The 18919-nt window shown below is 38.7% G+C and overlaps 2 protein-coding genes across 23 annotated transcripts in view; one reads left to right on the forward strand and one right to left on the reverse strand.

The window, feature by feature from the left end:
* The window catches only part of RMI1 (RecQ mediated genome instability 1), a 19598-nt gene extending 13039 nt beyond the window's left edge, over positions 1-6559 (reverse strand). For 2 of the 3 annotated variants that reach the window (XM_059072295.2, XM_059072289.2), the window contains exons 1-2: positions 6349-6557; positions 1142-1202 (exon numbers count right to left, since the gene is read on the reverse strand). The gene's annotated coding sequence lies outside the window, so the exon portion shown is untranslated. Of the gene's footprint in view, positions 1-1141; positions 1203-6348 lie in introns of all 3 variants that reach the window. The other variant, XM_059072294.2, reaches the window with a different exon arrangement.
* Positions 6128-18122, forward strand: HNRNPK (heterogeneous nuclear ribonucleoprotein K). 20 transcript variants are annotated; one of them, XM_059072299.2, is made up of 17 exons: positions 6595-6727; positions 8717-8795; positions 8903-8987; positions 9441-9538; positions 10210-10266; positions 11719-11762; positions 12639-12711; positions 13240-13311; positions 13815-13928; positions 14265-14393; positions 14993-15300; positions 15418-15472; positions 15786-15869; positions 16151-16166; positions 16243-16325; positions 16708-16877; positions 17583-18122. In XM_059072299.2, the coding sequence occupies exons 3-17, from the start codon at positions 8930-8932 to the stop codon at positions 17614-17616; spliced, it is 1395 nt and encodes a 464-aa protein (XP_058928282.1). In that variant the 5' UTR covers positions 6595-6727; positions 8717-8795; positions 8903-8929; the 3' UTR covers positions 17617-18122. The 20 variants fall into 20 exon arrangements, 10 of the variants coding, with proteins under 10 accessions (XP_058928282.1, XP_058928289.1, XP_058928292.1 ...); XM_059072306.2 differs by having other exon boundaries at positions 17643-18122; XM_059072301.2 differs by lacking the exon at positions 6595-6727 and adding an exon at positions 6959-7077.
* Positions 18123-18919: the final 797 nt, after the last annotated feature.

An 18919-nucleotide genomic window follows, 5' to 3' on the forward strand; every position in this document is an offset into this window, starting at 1 on the left:
AGAGAAATGAAAATGTACACTCATTAAAAATCTCTATGTGAACATTTATAGCAGCTTTTTTCACAATCACCAAAAAACTAGAAACAACCCACATGTCCTTCAACTGGTGAATGGATTAACAAAGTGTTGTACATCATTACAGTGGAATACTATTCAGTAATAAAAAGGAATAAACTAATAGATGCAATAACATGGATGAATATTGCTACAGATGGCATCACTCAGAAAATTCGTATGTTGAAATCCTAATGCCCAATGTGATGGTATTAGGAGGTGGGGCCTTTGCAAAGTGTTTACATTATGAGAATGAAGCCTTCGTGGGACTTCCCTGGCAGTCCAGTGGTTAAGACTCTGTGCTTCCACTGCAGGGAGCACGGGTTCGATCCCTGCTTGGGGAACTAAGATCCCACATGCCATGCAGCATGGCCAGAATAAATCAATAAATCAATAAATAAAAATAAAGTCAGAATTCTGAAAAGATATTAATTTTTAAAAAAACTTACAACCCAATAACAAAAAAATAAATAAATAGTAGAGACGTCTCCACACAGCTACTTACCCCTTCTGCCATGGGAAGTTACTGTAAAAAGACTGTCATCTAAGAACCAAGAAGCATGTCCTCATCAGACACCCACTAAATCTGCCATCACCTTGACCTTGGACTTCCCAGTCTCCAAAGAAATAAATCTCCGTTGTTTATCAACCACCCAGTTTATGCTATTTTGTCACAATAGCCCAAATACACTAAGACAAATGTTAAATGCAGCGAGCTAAGTAAAAGAAGCCAGACAAACATTGTGTAAGTCCAAGATGGCATTACAGAAAACGCAACACTATAGAAAAAGGTGGCAGCGATAATATGACTAATGTTTGTCAAAACTCATAGAACTATATACAAATAAGAACATGAATTTTACTGAATGTAAATTATATCCTCAATAAAAATGCTGAAGACAAATACCAAAAGGATAGATATTTAATAACTAATTTTCAAACTTGCTGAGGAAAACACAGAATAAAGAAAACAATCCAAAAGAAGGCACAAAAGGAACTGGAAAGCACTATAAATAGAAAGAATAAACAAGGTGGTAGAAATAAGTCTAAATATATCAGCAATCATAATGAACATAGATTAACTCACCTGTTAAAAGATACTCTCAAATTGAAAAAACCAAGTTCAGCTGCATGCTTAAAAGATGACCCTAAAACAAAATAACATCGAAGCATGAAATTAATTAAAATAAGGCATGTTAAAATCTGCAAGCATGATGAGACCACAGTTGAGTGACATCTTATCCTCAAGACAGAGATCTGTACTTCTATAACCTAAGACTCCCAAGTGCTACTTTATCACATCTGTTGTCATTTTTTTAACCTCAAAAATTAAGCTAAATCCAAGGCTCTTAGGTGTGCTCATTCAATAATAAGTTACCTTACTTCCTCCACTAAAATTTAAACACCACAGCACTGGCAAATGGGCCTAGTCTAATTGGCACAGGTTTTGTAGTAATGAGATGACAGTCATTAAGTAAACTGAAATCAAGACAGTGTACTTTCAGTAGAGTTATGATTATTTAAATGAATTATCAAGTATAAATGCCACAATTAATTGTTTGCAGAATGTTTTGTAGTGTATACCCCTAAATTATTATATGCAGCCATTTAACACAAATGCTATTTTCTACCTGAACCTGTATAATAGTAGGAGTTAATACTGTTAGTACTTCTAGGAGGAGGAAGGAAGCAATAAAAAAGAAAGACTGATTGATTGTGAACTGAAAAGGTCAAGGCTGGATAGAAAATGAAAGAAAGGAATTTCAGTGTTGTTAATTCTATATCCCAGCAGTATAGCTGTTTAAACACAGAACTGAAGAAAAAGGTTTAATAAAAATTAAAACCTCTTATTTGTAAGATTTTAAACTTTTTCAAAATACATACTTTTATATCTGTAATATTATCTAAACCTCAAAATAGTCATTTATGATAGAAAAGGTAGGGACTGCCATCTATTTGGGTGAGAATGAAACAGGCATGAAGATTAAGACATACAGATCATACATGGTAGCAGACGCAGAACAAAATTCTGCTAACCTCCATTTCTATATCATTTTCTAGACCCTGTTCGACTTAAAAGAGAATGTAAAGCCAGTCCCTCATTTACATATACCCACTTGCATATAAACTATAAAACTCATTCATAAATGGTCATTCTATAAGAGCACTACACTATTACAATGAACAGACTTTTCTCAGATCTCATTTAAACGACAAGCTCATCTAGTATATTTTAACTTATTTCCTTTACAAAGTCAAATCAAAGAAACACATCACCTATTGCATCTATCTTCGTAACACCTTCAAGTGTTATCATTAAGTACTTTTCCTTTTGCTTAACTCTACTAAAATATGACATAAAAGGTTTTTTTAATTTTTAAATATTACAAACTGATATTTTAAGGCTTATGTATTCATTTATTTTTTAAATTTTGTAGTTATTTCAAACATGCACTTCCTTGTTTGTTTTGTTGAATACGGCAAGTGACAAAACTCCTTTCAGATGATAGTTGGGACAAATTCTGATAAACAGTGCTGAATGAACCACAGTGAAATTGTTCTATTAACACGTGGCAGTTCTAATTAATAATTTTCTCCAAATACTACATTCTAGGATTTAAATTTCCACTTCCAGAGCTACATGATATACTACAATCTTATAATAATGTTATAACTAAATGCACATTTGCTACATAGAATTCATTTAACAGCAAAGTAAAGTGGAGGGCATATTGATCTGAAACATGGTTTACTCCCCACAACTGCATGTTAAAACAATTTTAATAAGAAGACGTTTCTACATATAATAGGATTTTTCTTCCTACAGGTAAAAAAGAAAAGCTTATTAAATTTTTTAATTAAATGGAAAAAGTATTATCATGTGGGATTATAAAGTTTAGACTGGGTTTCAACAACCGAGCCCCTTAATAATTTAGTAAATTGTATTACTTGCATCTACTCCTTCAAGAGAATTCCTAAGGTTTTTGTTCCTCCCTTTCTTGAGAAACTGAGTAACCATAGTCACCGCAGGTAGAAGCAACTCAGAAGGGAGGTTTTAGCTACAGCAGCACAACTTCTCATCTGCTCATACATAAAGAACAGCCCCTGATCCTCAAGAACATCTCTGTCCAAGAAAAAAATATGAAAAAGTATATACGCTGTTGAAATTGTACATTAAGAAATGTTCACACCGTATGATTTCAAAACTTAATCTTAAGAAAATAATCAGAAGTGAGGACAAAGGTTTTATGTGCCAGAGGGTTTATCAGTGTGCTTTTTACAGTGTGGAAAAAAAACAGAAACAATCTAAATGTTCAACAACAGTTAAAAAAGTTTTCAATTAAATATATTACACTGGATCCATGAAATATAGACTTCTGAAAAAAATTTTTAAGTACTATTTAATGACATGAAAATATGTTCATATTTTATTGTTAGGAGGGCAGATGTAAAACTACATACATCTTAATCTCCATTAATTTTATAATCATGAAAAAAATTTTTTTTAATTGATTTACGTCTTCCCTGGTGGCGCAGTGGTTGAGAGTCCGCCTGCCAATGCAGGGGACACGGATTCCTGCCCCAGTCCGGGAGGATCCCACGTGCCGCGGAGCAGCTGGGCCCGTGAGCCATGGCCACTGAGCCTGCGCGTCCGGAGCCGCAACGGGAGAGACCACAACAGTGAGAGGCCCGCGTACCACCAAAAAAAAAAAATGATTTACATCTTGTGCTTGCTAAACTTGGCTAACCACACTAATCTAACATTCTAGATCTTGACTGCAGGAACTGAGCAGAAGAGAATAGAGTAAGAAAATTCTATCATTTGCCACTAAGACTTAGGCAAATTTGATTTATAAGTTAATTTTCAGTCAGCCTCACATATTTCAATTTTTTTAAAAAATAGAAAAAGAGGCAGAAGTATTGATACCACCCTTTTGGACACTGTATGTGGCATTCAATCAATAGCTAAGACTTAAAAGCACTAACAAATACTCAAGTTATAACCAGTCCATGTTTCCACTGTCTTCATCTAAAAAATACAGGTGAGTCTGTGTTTTAACTCCTTGGGGATGACTTTAAGGTAACCCCAGAATTTTGAGAAGGCACTCTGAAAATTATGGGAAAAAAATTTATATTTAATGACTGAAATCAGAAAGAAGTAATTAGTGGAGCTGTTTGTGGATCCTCCATAACCTAATGTAAGGAAAAGACAGAGAATAGGTTTAGGAGTCTGAATCTCATTTCTGCTATGTGACCTTAGATGTGTTTCTTAACTTTGTCTTAACCACAATTTACTCGCAGAACTGTAATAAGCATTAAACTGCCAGCACAAGGTCTGGCACAAACTCAGAGAATGGTAGTTATAAAATTTTAAGTAATCATCTAGCTCGCTAGTGTACAATCTCAATTATATTAGTTTATCTAAAGTAAATCCCACAGCTAAGTAATACTAGCTCTAAATTCATCAGGAGTCCAAATAATCATACAATTGTTTACTCAAAACAGGAGCCACAACGTATCAACCAAGTTGGTAAGTCCTTGAATGAGCACAGCTGTAACAGTTTGGCGGAAAACAATAGACAATGAAAGGATGGTTAAAAGACAGACTTTCCTCAAACTAGCAAGTCCCTGAATGAAGATGGTGGAAAAAACAGACTTTATTGTTATTTAAAGAGTAAACCTATAAAGCAAATTAAAAGAGGTAAGGAAGAAAACAAGTAGAAAAAGAAAAAAAAAAATCTGACAATGGCATCTAGAAAAGAGGAATAAGACCTTTCAGCTGTTAGGGTACAGTCAGAAGACAGTGAAACTGGGAATAAATTCTTAAGATAAAGCTGCTTACTTTGCATTCCTGCCCATCAATCATCACTGTTTATCAAGGCAGAAAATGATGGTTGCAACAGAAATATTAGCTTGGAAGAAAACATAATGAGTACAGTACCCCTATATGTGCCTATTTGTGTTAGTGAAGTGTCCCAGGTTTTAAATGACAGATTCAATTAAATGCTGCAAATCCTGACTGGCAGATTAAATCTCCATAATCCAAGTATCCCCAGCCCCTTCATACACTCAATTTTCTTGGCTAAACATGAAATAAAAATCCAAACTATGTATCGTAAAGCCAAATGCAAGTTAAGTTTTACCTCCCAACAAGACTATAATACTCTTCATGGTGGAGCCATTAAAAAATTATATTATAACTCAAAGAACCTTTTAAAAACTCCACAATCCCAGACACTATGCTCTATTTGTTAACTATCCTCCGAGCCAGTAAATGTTGGTGCTTCATGAAGTTCTCAGTTCCTCCTGAGCAAGTAAAGGATAAAAGATGACGGAAATCAGACATTTTTTAAAAATGCTGGTTACATCTAATTTGAAAAGTATTCAAGAGGAAAATCAAGTTACAGCGGAATGAATCAGCAGAAATTCATCATTACAAAAAAAACCCAAAAAAAGTGTATTCTAACGGTGGTTTTACGTCCCATGTAAATTATAACATTTTTATGCTTCAACACAAGTTTGGGGTTGTGGGTGAGGGCTGGAGGGCTAAGAGACAGGATGCAGACACTGGGTACTACTTACTGGCAATTTCCCAAGTTTGTCACCGATTCAGAGTGACCTTAAGTGCCTTTACAAAAAAAGAAACCATCAAAGCCTGACACAGGGGGCTTAGAAGTAACCGCACACAAAGCAAGTATAACTGAACACGCTAGAACGGTAACATATCTGAGGGCGAGGGTTTTAGTCTGTTTTAATCACTGCCGAATACCTTGACACACGGTAGGCGCTTTAAAGAGGTGAACGAACGCAAAGCGGATGTCTACAACGCATTTTGCGATTTGCATTCATCGTAGGATATGAAAGCAATACTTCCAGAAATTTTTCACACGTAGCGGCAGCACTGACACTACAAAATACTCGTATCGCAGGTCCCATTAACAAAAAAGAAAAACAAAGGAAAAACAAAAGGTTTCGCCAAAACGGAGACCCCTGTAAAGACCCCGGGAGTACAGGCTCAGCGCCGGAAGCAAAGAACTGAGCTCTCCCGGACTCCGAGGCTCGCCCGCCACAGCCCAGCGGGACGGCCAACATTTCCCGGAATCCCGAGCCGCCAGCGGACAGCGGGCCGCGACCCTCCGGCTGCGCCCCCGGCCCGGGCCACGCCTGACGGGCGCTGCGGCCCGTTACACACAGCTCGCCCCGCAGCCCGGGCGAGAGGGGAGCACGGAGGAAGAAAAGAGACGCGAATGCGGGCTGTGGAAACGGGGGCATTCGTCTGGGCCTAACACCGACCTGGGCGTCCCGCCTTCCCCTCGCGTAACACTGGTTCCTGGGCCTCGCGACTGTGAGAACAGGAACCGCCACGGCGCGCGCCCTAATCCTTTTTTGCTCCTTCCCGCCCGTTTTGCCGCGCACTCACGCCCCTCCTCCAAACCCTGAAGACTCCTCAGGGCCCCGAAGACGCCCCTTCACCCGCCCTCTTCCAGTGCGCGTGAACTGGACAGCCTTTAGTTCTCGCGAGAGGTTTTCCCCTCCCCCCAGCTAGTGAGTGCGCGAACGAGAGAGGAGGAGGGCTCTCCAGGCGAAAGCACTGCAGGCGCCATTATCCTCTGTTTCTCTGCTACACCAACCTCGACGTCTTGCCTACTTCCCGGTTATTTGCGGCCTATAGGTAATCAGGGTTATTGGGGCTTGGGTATTATGGGTTTGGGCAGGGGTTTGGCCTCCCTAAAGGCTGCGCTGACTTTTTTCAAGTCTGTTTTTTCTCGGGCCCTTAGCGGCCTTACAGCCTGAAGGGAGGTGCCGGCGGGAGGCGGGGCTGTCGCCTCCTCCAGCGCCTTGATTGACGCGGCCTTGGGCCAATCGCTTCGCCCTCGCGCCACCGCTGTAGCTGGGGCAGCCAATCGGGCCTGGCGGCTGGGTAGGAGAGCGCGGGGAGGGCGGTGGGGGCCTACGCTCGTTCTCTGTTTAGCTGTGAGCGGCTGAGGCAGTGCGGCGGCATAGGGACGGTAGCCTTGCCCGGTGAGGAATGGGGCTGGGCGAACGGCGCGTGGGGGCGAGGGCCGGAGACCAGTTTCTCCACTTGAGGGAGGCGGTTGGGGCTGCTTGGTAGTTGGCCTGTTCTGGGAGGAAACGTTGCCGGGTTTCCCCTCCCCCCACCGCCGCCATTTCTCTGAGCGTATATCTGCAGTCTGTGCTGCGGTACTGGAGGCTTCGGGGAGTCGCGAGGCTTGTGACGGTGGGATGAGCTACAGTTTTGTAGTGTTGGGAACTAGGTCTTGTAGGAAGGAGAGGGGGTCGGCGGGCGGGCCCCGAGGGTGGTAGAGAACGCCGCTCTCTTTGTGTGGGTCCTGGCGCACTTGGGTGCTACCGGCCTGGGCCCGATGCGGGAGCGGGCGAGCTGGAAGGGTCGGGGCTGCCACCGTTGCTTTGTCTCTCCGGCGGTGGGGGGAGGGCGCGGGGGACGAGGTCTCGGGACCGCGTGGTGGGTGGGGGAGGGGGTCCGCGCTCGGCTCCGCCTAGTAGCACGTAGTCGCCATTACGCGGGCCGCCATTTCCTGTCGGATCCTGGTGAGGAGAGGTGCGGCGCTGGTGCTCTCGCCTTGAGCGCTTTTTCAACTCCTGTTGCTGGGCCGTTGCCTATCCCGGTATCCCGGGCGTTGGAGAGAGAACGGCATGTTTGCGTTCGGCTGGACACGCATGTACTTAGCGATTTTTACGGTCTGAGAAACGGTGACTAAAGGACCTGAAGGATACTTGATCATTTTCATAAATACAGCTTGCGGTCTTTAAACCACTTAACCCAAATCTTCCACCACACCTCAGTATTTAACTGAGTGATGGGCCCGGTTAGCGTTTAGTCTGTCATTGGAAGAGTGGAAGGTGTAAATATGGCCTTGATTTTTAGCTCTAAGCTGTTCAGCTATTCCTGGGGGCCGCAGGTCGCCGCTTTTTGCCAGTCATGAGAGGCGAGCTAAAAGACTCTTTGCAGTCCTATCGCCAGTGTGTGTTGGAGGTGTCATTGTGAGGTTATATCGTTTTTAACGTAATGTAAAATACTTCGCTAGTGATGGTGTTGGTGTTCAGGGGTTCTGTTGGATTAGTCGAGTAGTATTAGAAGTTCGGGTGTGCTCCTGTATCTGCTTTGCAGGTTTATTGCTACAGTGGATTTACCTGCCGGTTGGGTATGACTTGAATTCGCTTTTGTATTTGTAAACTTTAAAAATTTCAGAACGTAGTTTTTCAAGTCGCCAATGGAAAGAAACCCAAAAGCGGTTTAAAATCCCAATGTAAAAATAATTTTGTATATATTTTTATAAATTTATATTTTTCGGGAACAATAGTGAAACTCGTGGGTTTATCGATATGCCTTATATGTGTCTTACATAGTTTTCTTTGTGTTTATCATATAAAATAAGTAATTGCTGTGGTGGGACTTGATCCAAAGGCTAAAAATGTGTTTTTTCGTTTTACAAAAGAATCAGATACGATCTTTTGGTTTGCGTTTTTGTGTTTGAAGGCAATCGTTTGGAAGTTTAAGACCCTAAAACAAAAAAGCAAGTTTTAGAACTAGTTCTTTTGTTTGTTGTGTTCAAATTGGTGTTGATTAGTATTCAGTAATAACCAAAAAAGCAAAACTGATTTGTGTTGGTTTTTATAGGCTACTGCAGCACTAGGGTGTCAGTTGGTCTCGCCCAGAACACTTCAGTTCTGCCCTGCAAGGATATATTTAATAACTGGTATGTCCTAGAAACAATCATTACTTTCCCTTGTTTTTAACATTTAGCAAGATGCACAGCTTACTTTCCAATAAAGCAATTGTACTAGCCTCTTTATTTTTCAACAGATTGGTGTGTCCCTTTAATACAAGAAGATGGAAACTGAACAGCCAGAGGAAACCTTTCCCAACACTGAAACCAATGGCGAATTTGGTGAGAAGACATTTTAACAATTTCATTTTTGTTGTTGTTGCTCTGCTAATTTCATTATTACTTTGTATGTTTAATTTGAGATCTGTCAGTTACATCTGAGCGTTTATTTATAAACCAGAAGTAACTTATTTGCATCGGTAACTAAACTGATTAAAAGAAAGCAAGTAAATGTAAAACTGATATTTTTCTTGCATTTTGAAGTTTCTTATCCTTTGAAGTGTTGTCACAATATCTTGTGTTTGGAAAACCATTTGGAATGGAGTGCTTAAATTCATGCTTAAAAGTGGAAGAACCAGTGCCTTTGGCCTTTTAAAAACATAAGATTAGCAACAAATTTCTTTAAACGGTGGAGTTAAAGTTTCTCTAATCTGTAGGTTAAAACTGAAATGTAATTAAACATACCCTTTCTTGAAGATGCTGGTGCTTTCTGAAATTTGAACTGTTAATTTTTAGGTAAACGCCCTGCTGAAGATATGGAAGAGGAACAAGCTTTTAAAAGATCTAGAAACACTGATGAGATGGTTGAATTACGCATTCTGCTTCAGAGCAAGGTATAAATTTTATTCTTGAAACTTTGAAAGTGGTTTAAGTACGAATTAAGAAAAGTTCTGATTGAACCTTCTGGGAAGCTTGCAGAACCTTACAGGCTGCAGAATATAAAAGATTGTGTGGCTTTTCCTAAACAGGCTTTCTAGGTTATGGTAATTGTGTTATTTTGCCAACAATTAAAAAGAAAGCCCTTAACATAGTGAGCCTACTACTGGGCTGAACTAGGAGATGGGTGTGGATGATCCTTAAAGCATTAACGGATTAAAGATTGTCTGATTACATTGTGAATTCATTAGAAAACATCCTAGTTGGCAGCTTACCTGACTGATAATACACCTCACAATGTGAAAGTACCTACTAGTGTTTAAATTATTTAATTGGGTTGCAGAAAGGCATTGTAAAGTTAGTGCTATTGCTTAAGTTTTAGACTCAGTATATTTCTGGCGTTCTCAGTGTTTCAAGGCTCTGCCTTGGTGTTTAGTCCCCAAAGCACATAGACTCTTTAATTTTTGCTAGCCTGATGGTCTTGATATCCCCAAATAGATTTTCATCTCTATAACCAAAAAAGAGGTTAGACATGTGTGGTGTTTGGTTTTGGCTAAAACCTTAAAAGCGTAGGAAGACACATTAATTCTAGGAAAAGACAAAATAAGTTTCTTTTTATTTTCTCCAGAATGCTGGGGCAGTGATTGGAAAAGGAGGCAAGAATATTAAGGCTCTCCGTACAGACGTAAGTATTAAAGAGTTTAAACTACTACACAGGAAGCTTCAGTTTATGTGTTTGTAGGATTAAAGAATTGCATCATAGAAATCATTTACTAGTCTAGATTCCAGCCTTTATAATAATTGGTTACATAGATGATTTTCAAGGTTTGACATTCCTGATTTAACAAAGCCCAGATTGAGTTGGGGGGGGGTCTATATTAAACCACCTCACTTTCTAATAACTTTACACGAAATTATTCACTTCGAGCAAGATAACATCTTAATTAGAAATAACAATATAAAATTTCTTAATCTGTACCATTTCCCACGTATGAACCAAGTACAGTATTACTGAAAATCATTGCAGGTGGCTGATTAAACTCCAAAATTTTTATTCCCTTTTTTTTTTCCCAATTTGCCCATCTGTTCTTTAACAGCTTGCACATGGAGCACAAAGAAATTAAGGTTGCATGATTAAGATACGGGTAAAGAATAGAGTAGGCACTTAATCTTACAAGTGGGAAGCCGTTTGTCAATGCCGATGATATGTTTGAGTCTTCATATTTTATAGTGGGTTGACTCTTGTGATTAGACACATTAAATGTTGGTATCACCAGAAGTGAGCATATTTATAGGACTTGGGTACACCAAATTTCCTAAATTTTTATTCTCACGTACACACTCTTGATGTTTCCTTGCTAAAGTTGAGGCAAATAATAACTGTGTTGAATACTTATTTGGTATTTTTTCATTTCTCTCTTGGTCACGGATCTTTGTATGTTCCTCTTGATTACTGTATACTGAACTTGAAAATTTGTTTAAATTTTACAAACTTGCCTGTTAGGATCTAGGAGTGCGTTTTTAAATCTCCAGGAAACCAAACAGTCTTTTAAGAGTTAGGGTTTTTGGTGGTGTGGGAATTTTTGTTTTGTCTTTTATAAACCTCTTTCCTTTTAATCCAGATGTTCTATATAATTATCTGGGATAATAATTTCCCCATTTCCTCAAGAATTCGAGTCATGACAGGTTTTGTGTCTACCCTCATGAGCCAGCCTGCTACTGAAACATTGTTTGTTTTAAAAAAAAAAAAAGTACCATCATTAAAGGTCCTTAAATGTTAAGCCACAGTCAGATATAGAGAAGTCCATTATTGTGTTAGTCTTCAGAACAACTTAAGCTTGTTTCATTAATTGAGAGTATGAGTATAGTTTGTATTAAATTAAAATTTATTGCTTTTCCCCCTTTTCCCTCTCCTTGTTTTTTTGGCCATATATCTCCGTTGCCCATGTACTGGATCGACTTACCCCTGCGTTGCCCACCATGACGTTGGCCCATCCGCCCCTGAACGCCCATGTGAAAACCCTGGTTGGCTATGCCCAAAAATGTGCTCGTTGCCAAACGGGTACCATACTTGACAACTTCTGATTGAATGCCCATGCCCAATGCCAACATCCACGAACGCCAATGACCAATGCAGTACAATGCCAGTGTTTCAGTCCCAGACAGCAGTGGCCCCGAGCGGTATGTCCCAACAGTTTATGCCTCACTGCCTGATTAGAAAGAGAGAAATGTATTTTATTACCTGCCTTTTATATAATTAAATAGTATCCCCTATAGACGGTGTATTGTTTTTCAAGTTTCTGTCTTATTTTCCCCATTAAGTCTTTTTGTCACTGAACTTTTACCGTGAGTTGCCCACCCAAACGATCCACTAATTTTATTTCGATGGAAGGAGCACAGCTTCAAGTGTTGCATATTTGCTGCATTGTAAATCAAAATGTTACCGAAATAGTCTCTCGCTCTGTCTTTGTGGCCCACCTTGCTTCCCAACATTGCCTGTTCATAATTTTTTCTGATGAAATGCTAACTCTGGTTCACTTTCTTTCACTTCTCATTTGTGTTGTCTTTGTTTTTGTCTCGCATTTGTATTTGTTTTCTTGCAGAGCCCATTAGTGATCTAATTTCTAACTGGTATTCATAACCTTACTCCAAATATAATGTTCACCACTTGCATATTCCCCCACTTTGCCTAAGAGAAGGTGTGCCAGTTTTACCAATGTAACAGCGAGGGTATCCTTAATTAACTTAGTGGTGGCGGGGAACATAAGTATTCAACTCTGCTTCAGTTCTGGTCAATTTATTGCCCACTTAATCTGAGCCCTTCCAAGAGCCCATTCTCTGTCTCTCTGCAAGTCTCCTAATAATGTTACCATGTTTGTATTGGGCATAAAACAAAATGCATGTGGAAAATGTATAAATAGGCTACTTTAAATGGGGAGGATTAAATAATTGTATGTTCTTCTCTGTAAAAGTTGTTTGACTACTGGTGATGACCACAAAACTCATTTTTCTTTTCCACCTTTTTTTGTACTATCTGGTATTTGTGATGTTTGACAGCATATTGAGTATCAGTGCTGATATTGAAACAATTGGAGAAATTCTGAAGAAAATCATCCCTACCTTGGAAGAGGTAGGCTCATTTTTAAAATGTATTTGGCAGTTGGGGGGTGCTTAAAGGATGTTTTAATGAGGCAAAATGGGGGAGGCGGAGAGACATTGGCTATAACAGTTTTGTAGCAGCAACGTGTTACACTCTGCCACTTAATGTGCAGGGTTATTATACCCACATTACTTGTTTGAAAATGTAGTCTTGCCACTGGAGTAGATAGGAACTACCTGTGGCCATGCACTTTCTTGAGGTTTAGCATATATTTTATGGGCTTTAGTTTTAGAGGAGGTTTTGAGTTAGAATAATTGTGGGACTGTGTCAGAAAGGACTGTTTGATCTAGTTCGAGGATTTTTTAAATTTTATGTAATCATTTATTTACTAGGTGTATAGAGAAAAGCAGTGTGTGTTGATTCTTAATGTAGATAAGCAGTTTCTTGTCGTTTAACGATATAGATGTGAAATATGTTGTAGTAGCTTTACCAATATATGCGACAATAGCCTGATCACACTAGACACTTAACCTATTACTCTTATTTTTCTACTTTCAGGGCCTGCAGTTGCCATCACCCACTGCAACCAGCCAGCTCCCGCTCGAATCTGATGCTGTGGAATGCTTAAATGTATGTCATAGTGCCATTGAACCCCACTGAAGTATGGAGCCTGGCCCATAGGATCAATTTTATTTTCAACATAGTGTACTTTTCCCGTCTCTATAGAAAAAAGGCTTAAAAACGTGATAAATGAATGGTCTTACAACTCACTGTTGACCCTGCTCCATGCTGCAGTGGGAATTAACTACATTTGCAAAGTGCTTTGCAGTCATTTTTATTATGGTGTTATTTGAATGTTAATAATAATTTTGTGGTAACAGCGACATGCTAAATGGCTGCAGTGTGGGTATGGTGTTGCAGGACCTGAAAATAAAATAGTTTTTTAAGGTGGTGCAGAATGTCCTTTTTGGGCCTGGCTATTGAGGATAATAAGCACATAACTGGTAAAGTTATTGAAATATAAATTCAGGTTGCTCACTGCAACAGTATATTGGTATGCTTATAGCAGATAAGTGTGTATTCTTGGGGAATCCTTGATTTGGGACTAAAATTTTATAACTCTCCCTCCGCAGTACCAACACTATAAAGGAAGCGACTTTGACTGCGAGTTGAGACTATTGATTCATCAGAGTCTGGCAGGAGGAATTATTGGGGTCAAAGGTGCTAAAATCAAAGAACTTCGAGAGGTAAAGTGATAGTTCTGTTTTCTCCTCCTGCCATATTACTAGAAAATAGCTTTTTATGTGGACTTGGTTCCGTGGGCTTCTCTCATTCCCCTTTTTGAGTTTCCTCCCTTAAGTTTATCTAGTTTGCTAATTAAAATATAACAGAAAGGCCTGGCTGTGCTAGACAAGTTATTTTGCCAAAAGTTAATCATGCAAAGTCCTAGTGTTACTAACAAGCTTTTTATATGGGGGAAAATTGTACTGAAATACAAATCTGTCTAAACTTGGAAAATTTTTTGTACTGCATTTCCTTTTTTCTGATTGAGTAATGCTGCTTTTTTTGTAAACCTGTTACAGAACACTCAGACAACAATCAAGCTTTTCCAGGAATGTTGTCCTCAATCCACTGACAGAGTCGTTCTTATTGGAGGAAAACCTGATAGGGTTGTAGAGTGCATAAAGATCATCCTTGATCTTATATCAGAGGTACCTTCAGAACCCTTTATTTTACTTGTGTTTAATTTTGTAAAACAAGTGTCTTGTTCAAAAGTACTTTGAGAACGTTTAAACAAATGGCTTTTACTTTTTCCTTCACATAACAATTTTCTATCACCCTGCTTTTAGCTGTCACTTTAACTTAGAAATACCTTAGGAGAATCTGGAAAGTTGTCTTTATATTGTTGGTGAGGTTTTTAATAGCCTTTGGTCCTTCAAAAGAAGTTCCTATGGTTCCTCTATAGTGCTACACTGCATACCCAGGATACTGATCCCCTCAGCCCTTGGGGTGGTCACCTCTTCATAATCCCCATTGTGAAATGTGAATGGGGTTTGTAGTCTTGTTACTTAAGCTCTAAGGGTAGAATAAAGCTGTTAGTCCTTACCTCGCAAGCATTAAAACTCAATTTTTTTGGTTTAAAACTCACCAGAAATGCTTTTTTAAAATCCTTGCTATCTTTGCATATATTCCTATTTCTAGTACCTCCCAGGATAAATACAAAGGGCTTGAAATGTTGTTTGTTAAAAGAATGGTTGGTGTGAACAGGGCTTCTTTCTCAGTCTGTAAAGTTGCTATGTTTTTGTTTTAGTCTCCCATCAAAGGACGTGCTCAGCCTTATGATCCCAATTTTTACGATGAAACCTATGATTATGGTGGTTTTACAATGATGTTTGATGACCGTCGTGGACGTCCTGTGGGATTTCCCATGAGGGGAAGAGGTGGTTTTGACAGAATGCCTCCTGGTCGGGGTGGGCGTCCCATGCCTCCATCCAGAAGAGATTATGATGATATGAGCCCTCGTCGAGGACCACCTCCACCTCCTCCTGGACGAGGTGGCCGGGGTGGTAGCAGAGCTCGGAATCTTCCTCTTCCTCCACCACCACCACCTAGAGGGGGGTAAGTTTCTTTCATCCACACATTAACGTACAAGAAGCCGCACTTTATGGGTAGAGGGGTAGGTTTTTATTTGATTTATGTGACCAGCTGAGATTACAACAAATACTATGCTTGCAGAGATCTAATGGCCTATGACAGAAGAGGAAGACCTGGAGACCGTTACGATGGCATGGTAAGAACTTTGATGTTTCATCAATGTTATTTATGAGTGCTAAAAAGGGTCTTAAAGTCAGACAGCTAACATTTTGTTCAAGATTATTAACTGAAGAGTTTTGTCTTACAAACGAGCTTTTGTAGATAACCACTTAAATCATTGTTTCGGGTGTTTGCTGGGATATTAAGACTTGTTCCATCTTTGTTACCCTCAAAATACATGATTACTGCCAGTTTATATAGAGATGTGAAGAAGTAATTGGTCATGTAGAAATGGTGGCTCAGACAAATAATAGTGCAGGTTCCTATTAATAGTTTTATCTCTAACACAGGTTGGTTTCAGTGCTGATGAAACCTGGGACTCTGCAATAGATACATGGAGCCCATCAGAGTGGCAGATGGCTTATGAACCACAGGTTGAGTATCAATGGGTGTTTTATTATTCGTGTCACTAATAATTTTGAGATCCTTGTTTACTCATCAATAAGTGTTTTATTTTCCCCCATAATAACATTTTTGTTTCTTGGGATGCTGTGTTCCTGAATGGTTTCTTCCCATGAGGATTGTCTTTGAAATTTACTTACTAGGGAAGATATGGAAGGACTTTGGTTTCCTAAACTCTGGGGGATTTAATGTTAAAATACCTGAAGTTTTGAAGGCGAAGTAATTTTTCTATTTTTTTCTGTTCTGTTTTTAGGGTGGCTCTGGATATGGTAAGTTTTCTTCTTTGTGAAATCAAATATTATTTCATGCTTTGTAAATGAACTTAATACTCATTATTTAAATCAGATTATTCCTATGCAGGGGGTCGTGGCTCATATGGTGATCTTGGTGGACCTATTATTACTACACAAGTAACTATTCCCAAAGATGTAAGTATCTTTAATATTATAAGGGACATTTAATGAGTCAAGTTCCCTGGCTTTTAATACAAGGTTTTAACAAAAATATTCCATTTTAGGATTAAAATGGTGTTTCAAGGTGAGGTGTCATTCTCCAGTTTACGCCTTATCAAAAGATGTTCAGTACCATTAAAAAGCAGTTAGGAGGGTTCTGAGCCCCTGGTTCATTTATTAAAGGAAATGTCAATGGGTGATGTAACTACATTGTAATTCAAACCTTGACTAGTGTGGGGCATTAAATTAGCACAGCATAGTCAATACATTGTACAAAGTAATACGCTTGATGGTCACTGAACATACAGGATAATACTTTGAAAGTATGTAATAAACACTTGTTTTTAAAACTTTTCAGCTGGCTGGATCTATTATTGGCAAAGGTGGTCAGCGGATTAAACAAATCCGTCATGAGTCAGGAGCGTCGATCAAAATTGATGAGCCTTTAGAAGGGTCCGAAGACCGGATCATTACCATTACAGGAACACAGGACCAGATACAGAATGCACAGTACTTGCTGCAGAACAGGTCAGTTTGTTTAGCTTTATGTTAGTCTAAACATACTAAAACCTTAAAAAGCTTCTCTTCTCAACTGATTTTTCTTTTTAGAAGCCATGGTGTCTCAACCTTTTGGGGACCTAACTTCTAAACATTCTAATAGCTTTGCTTTAATTTTCTTCTGCTTTCTTACTAAAAAAAGAAGACATTCAATACTAATCTTGCTGGAAGAAGCCTTAACCAAGCAAACTTCTCATTTCTCTGGTGAAAACTGCTGCCAAAACCACTTGTTATAAATTATACAGAGCCTGTAGAAAATATAGAAGATTCAATGGATGTTGGTCTAGTTCTGTGTGGAAGACTAGTGATTTTGTTGTTTTTAGATAACTAAATCGACAACAAATCACAGTCTGCCATATGGCACAGGCCATGCCTCTACAGGACAAATGATTGGTGCTGTAAAATGCAGCATTTCACACCTTAACTGACATTTCTTTTCTACCAAATATTAACAACTTTTGATTTTCTTAATTCTGCCCTACTAATGTCTGATTTACTGTTAATCTGTTTTCTTGGGTTTTACATTGCTCTAATTTGTAATTGCTAATGTTTTAATTCTTATCTCTGTAATGGACATGTTTATCATTTTAATTTAGCATTGAAATTGTCTTAATGTTGATTAAGATGTTACGAACAAAAATTCTAATTCGTACTTTTTTTTCTTTTCTTTTATAGTGTGAAGCAGTATGCAGATGTTGAAGGATTCTAATGCAAGATATTTTTTCTTTTTTATAGTGTGAAGCAGTATTCTGGAAAGTTTTTCTAAGACTAGTGAAGAACTGAAGGAGTCCTGCATCTTTTTTTTTTTATCTGCTTCTGTTTAAAAAGCCAACATTCCTCTGCTTCATAGGTGTTCTGCATTTGAGGTGTAGTGAAATCTTTGCTGTTCACCAGATGTAATGTTTTAGTTCCTTACAAACAGGGTTGGGGGGTGGGGGAGGGTGTGCAAAAACTAACATTGAAATTTTGAAACAGCAGCAGAGTGAGTGAATTTTAATTTTTGTTCATTGTTGGTGGTTTAAAAAAAATCCCCCCATGTAATTATTGTGAACACTTTACTTTGTGATCACTGTAACATCTGGGGGGGGGGTGGGACAGGGAGGAAAAGTAACAATAGTCCATATGTCCCTGGCATCTATTCAGAGCAGTGTGCAGAATGTAATGCTCTTTTGTAAGAAACGTTTTATGATTTTTAAAATAAATTTAGTGAACCTATTTTTGGTGGTCATTTTTTTTTTTAAGACGGTCATTTTTCAAATGGCTGAATTCCCCCCAACCTGCCCCCAAACTAAACACTAAGTTTAATTTTCAGTCCTCTGTTGGATATAAATAAATGCATCTCTTCTTGGACTTAGGCAAAATACCTTGACACATTCAGTTCTGGTGATTTCTTAAGTGATTTGAAAGTCCATTGCTTGGGAAGAAATTCCACCACACATTCATGCTTATATAATAAGCTGGGGATTTTTGTTTGTTTTTGCAAATGCTTGCCCCTACTTTGCAACATTTTTCTGTTTGTAATTGTGAAGAACCAAGGTGGGGAGCAATACAACAGATGGAGTAGTTGGTATAGGTATATACCAGAGGCTTAATGGCAGCAAGTTTTATTAATAATACTTGGTTATGGAAGTGACTGATGCTAAATAAATTCTGATTATTTTTTATTAGATAATTTCTCACCTATAGACTTAAACTGTCAGCTTGGGTAGTGTCTATTAGTTAAACTTTGTAAAATATATATATATATTCTTGTTTTTCCATTGTATGCAAATTGAAAGAAAAAGATGTACCATTTCTCTGTTGTATGTTGGATTATGTAGGAAATGTTTGTGAACAATTCAAAAAAAGATGAAAAAAGTTCCTGTGGATGTTTTGTGTAGTATCTTGGAATTTGTATTGATAGTTAAAAGTTCACTTCCAAATAAAACTCCCAAAATGCTAGATTTGATGTGTGCCCAATTCGAACAAAGGTTGATTGACACCTGTAAAATTTGTTAAAACATTCCTCTTGT

This window comes from Kogia breviceps, chromosome 8 (genome assembly GCF_026419965.1).
Source record: "Kogia breviceps isolate mKogBre1 chromosome 8, mKogBre1 haplotype 1, whole genome shotgun sequence".
Taxonomy (NCBI): Eukaryota; Metazoa; Chordata; class Mammalia; order Artiodactyla; family Physeteridae; genus Kogia; species Kogia breviceps.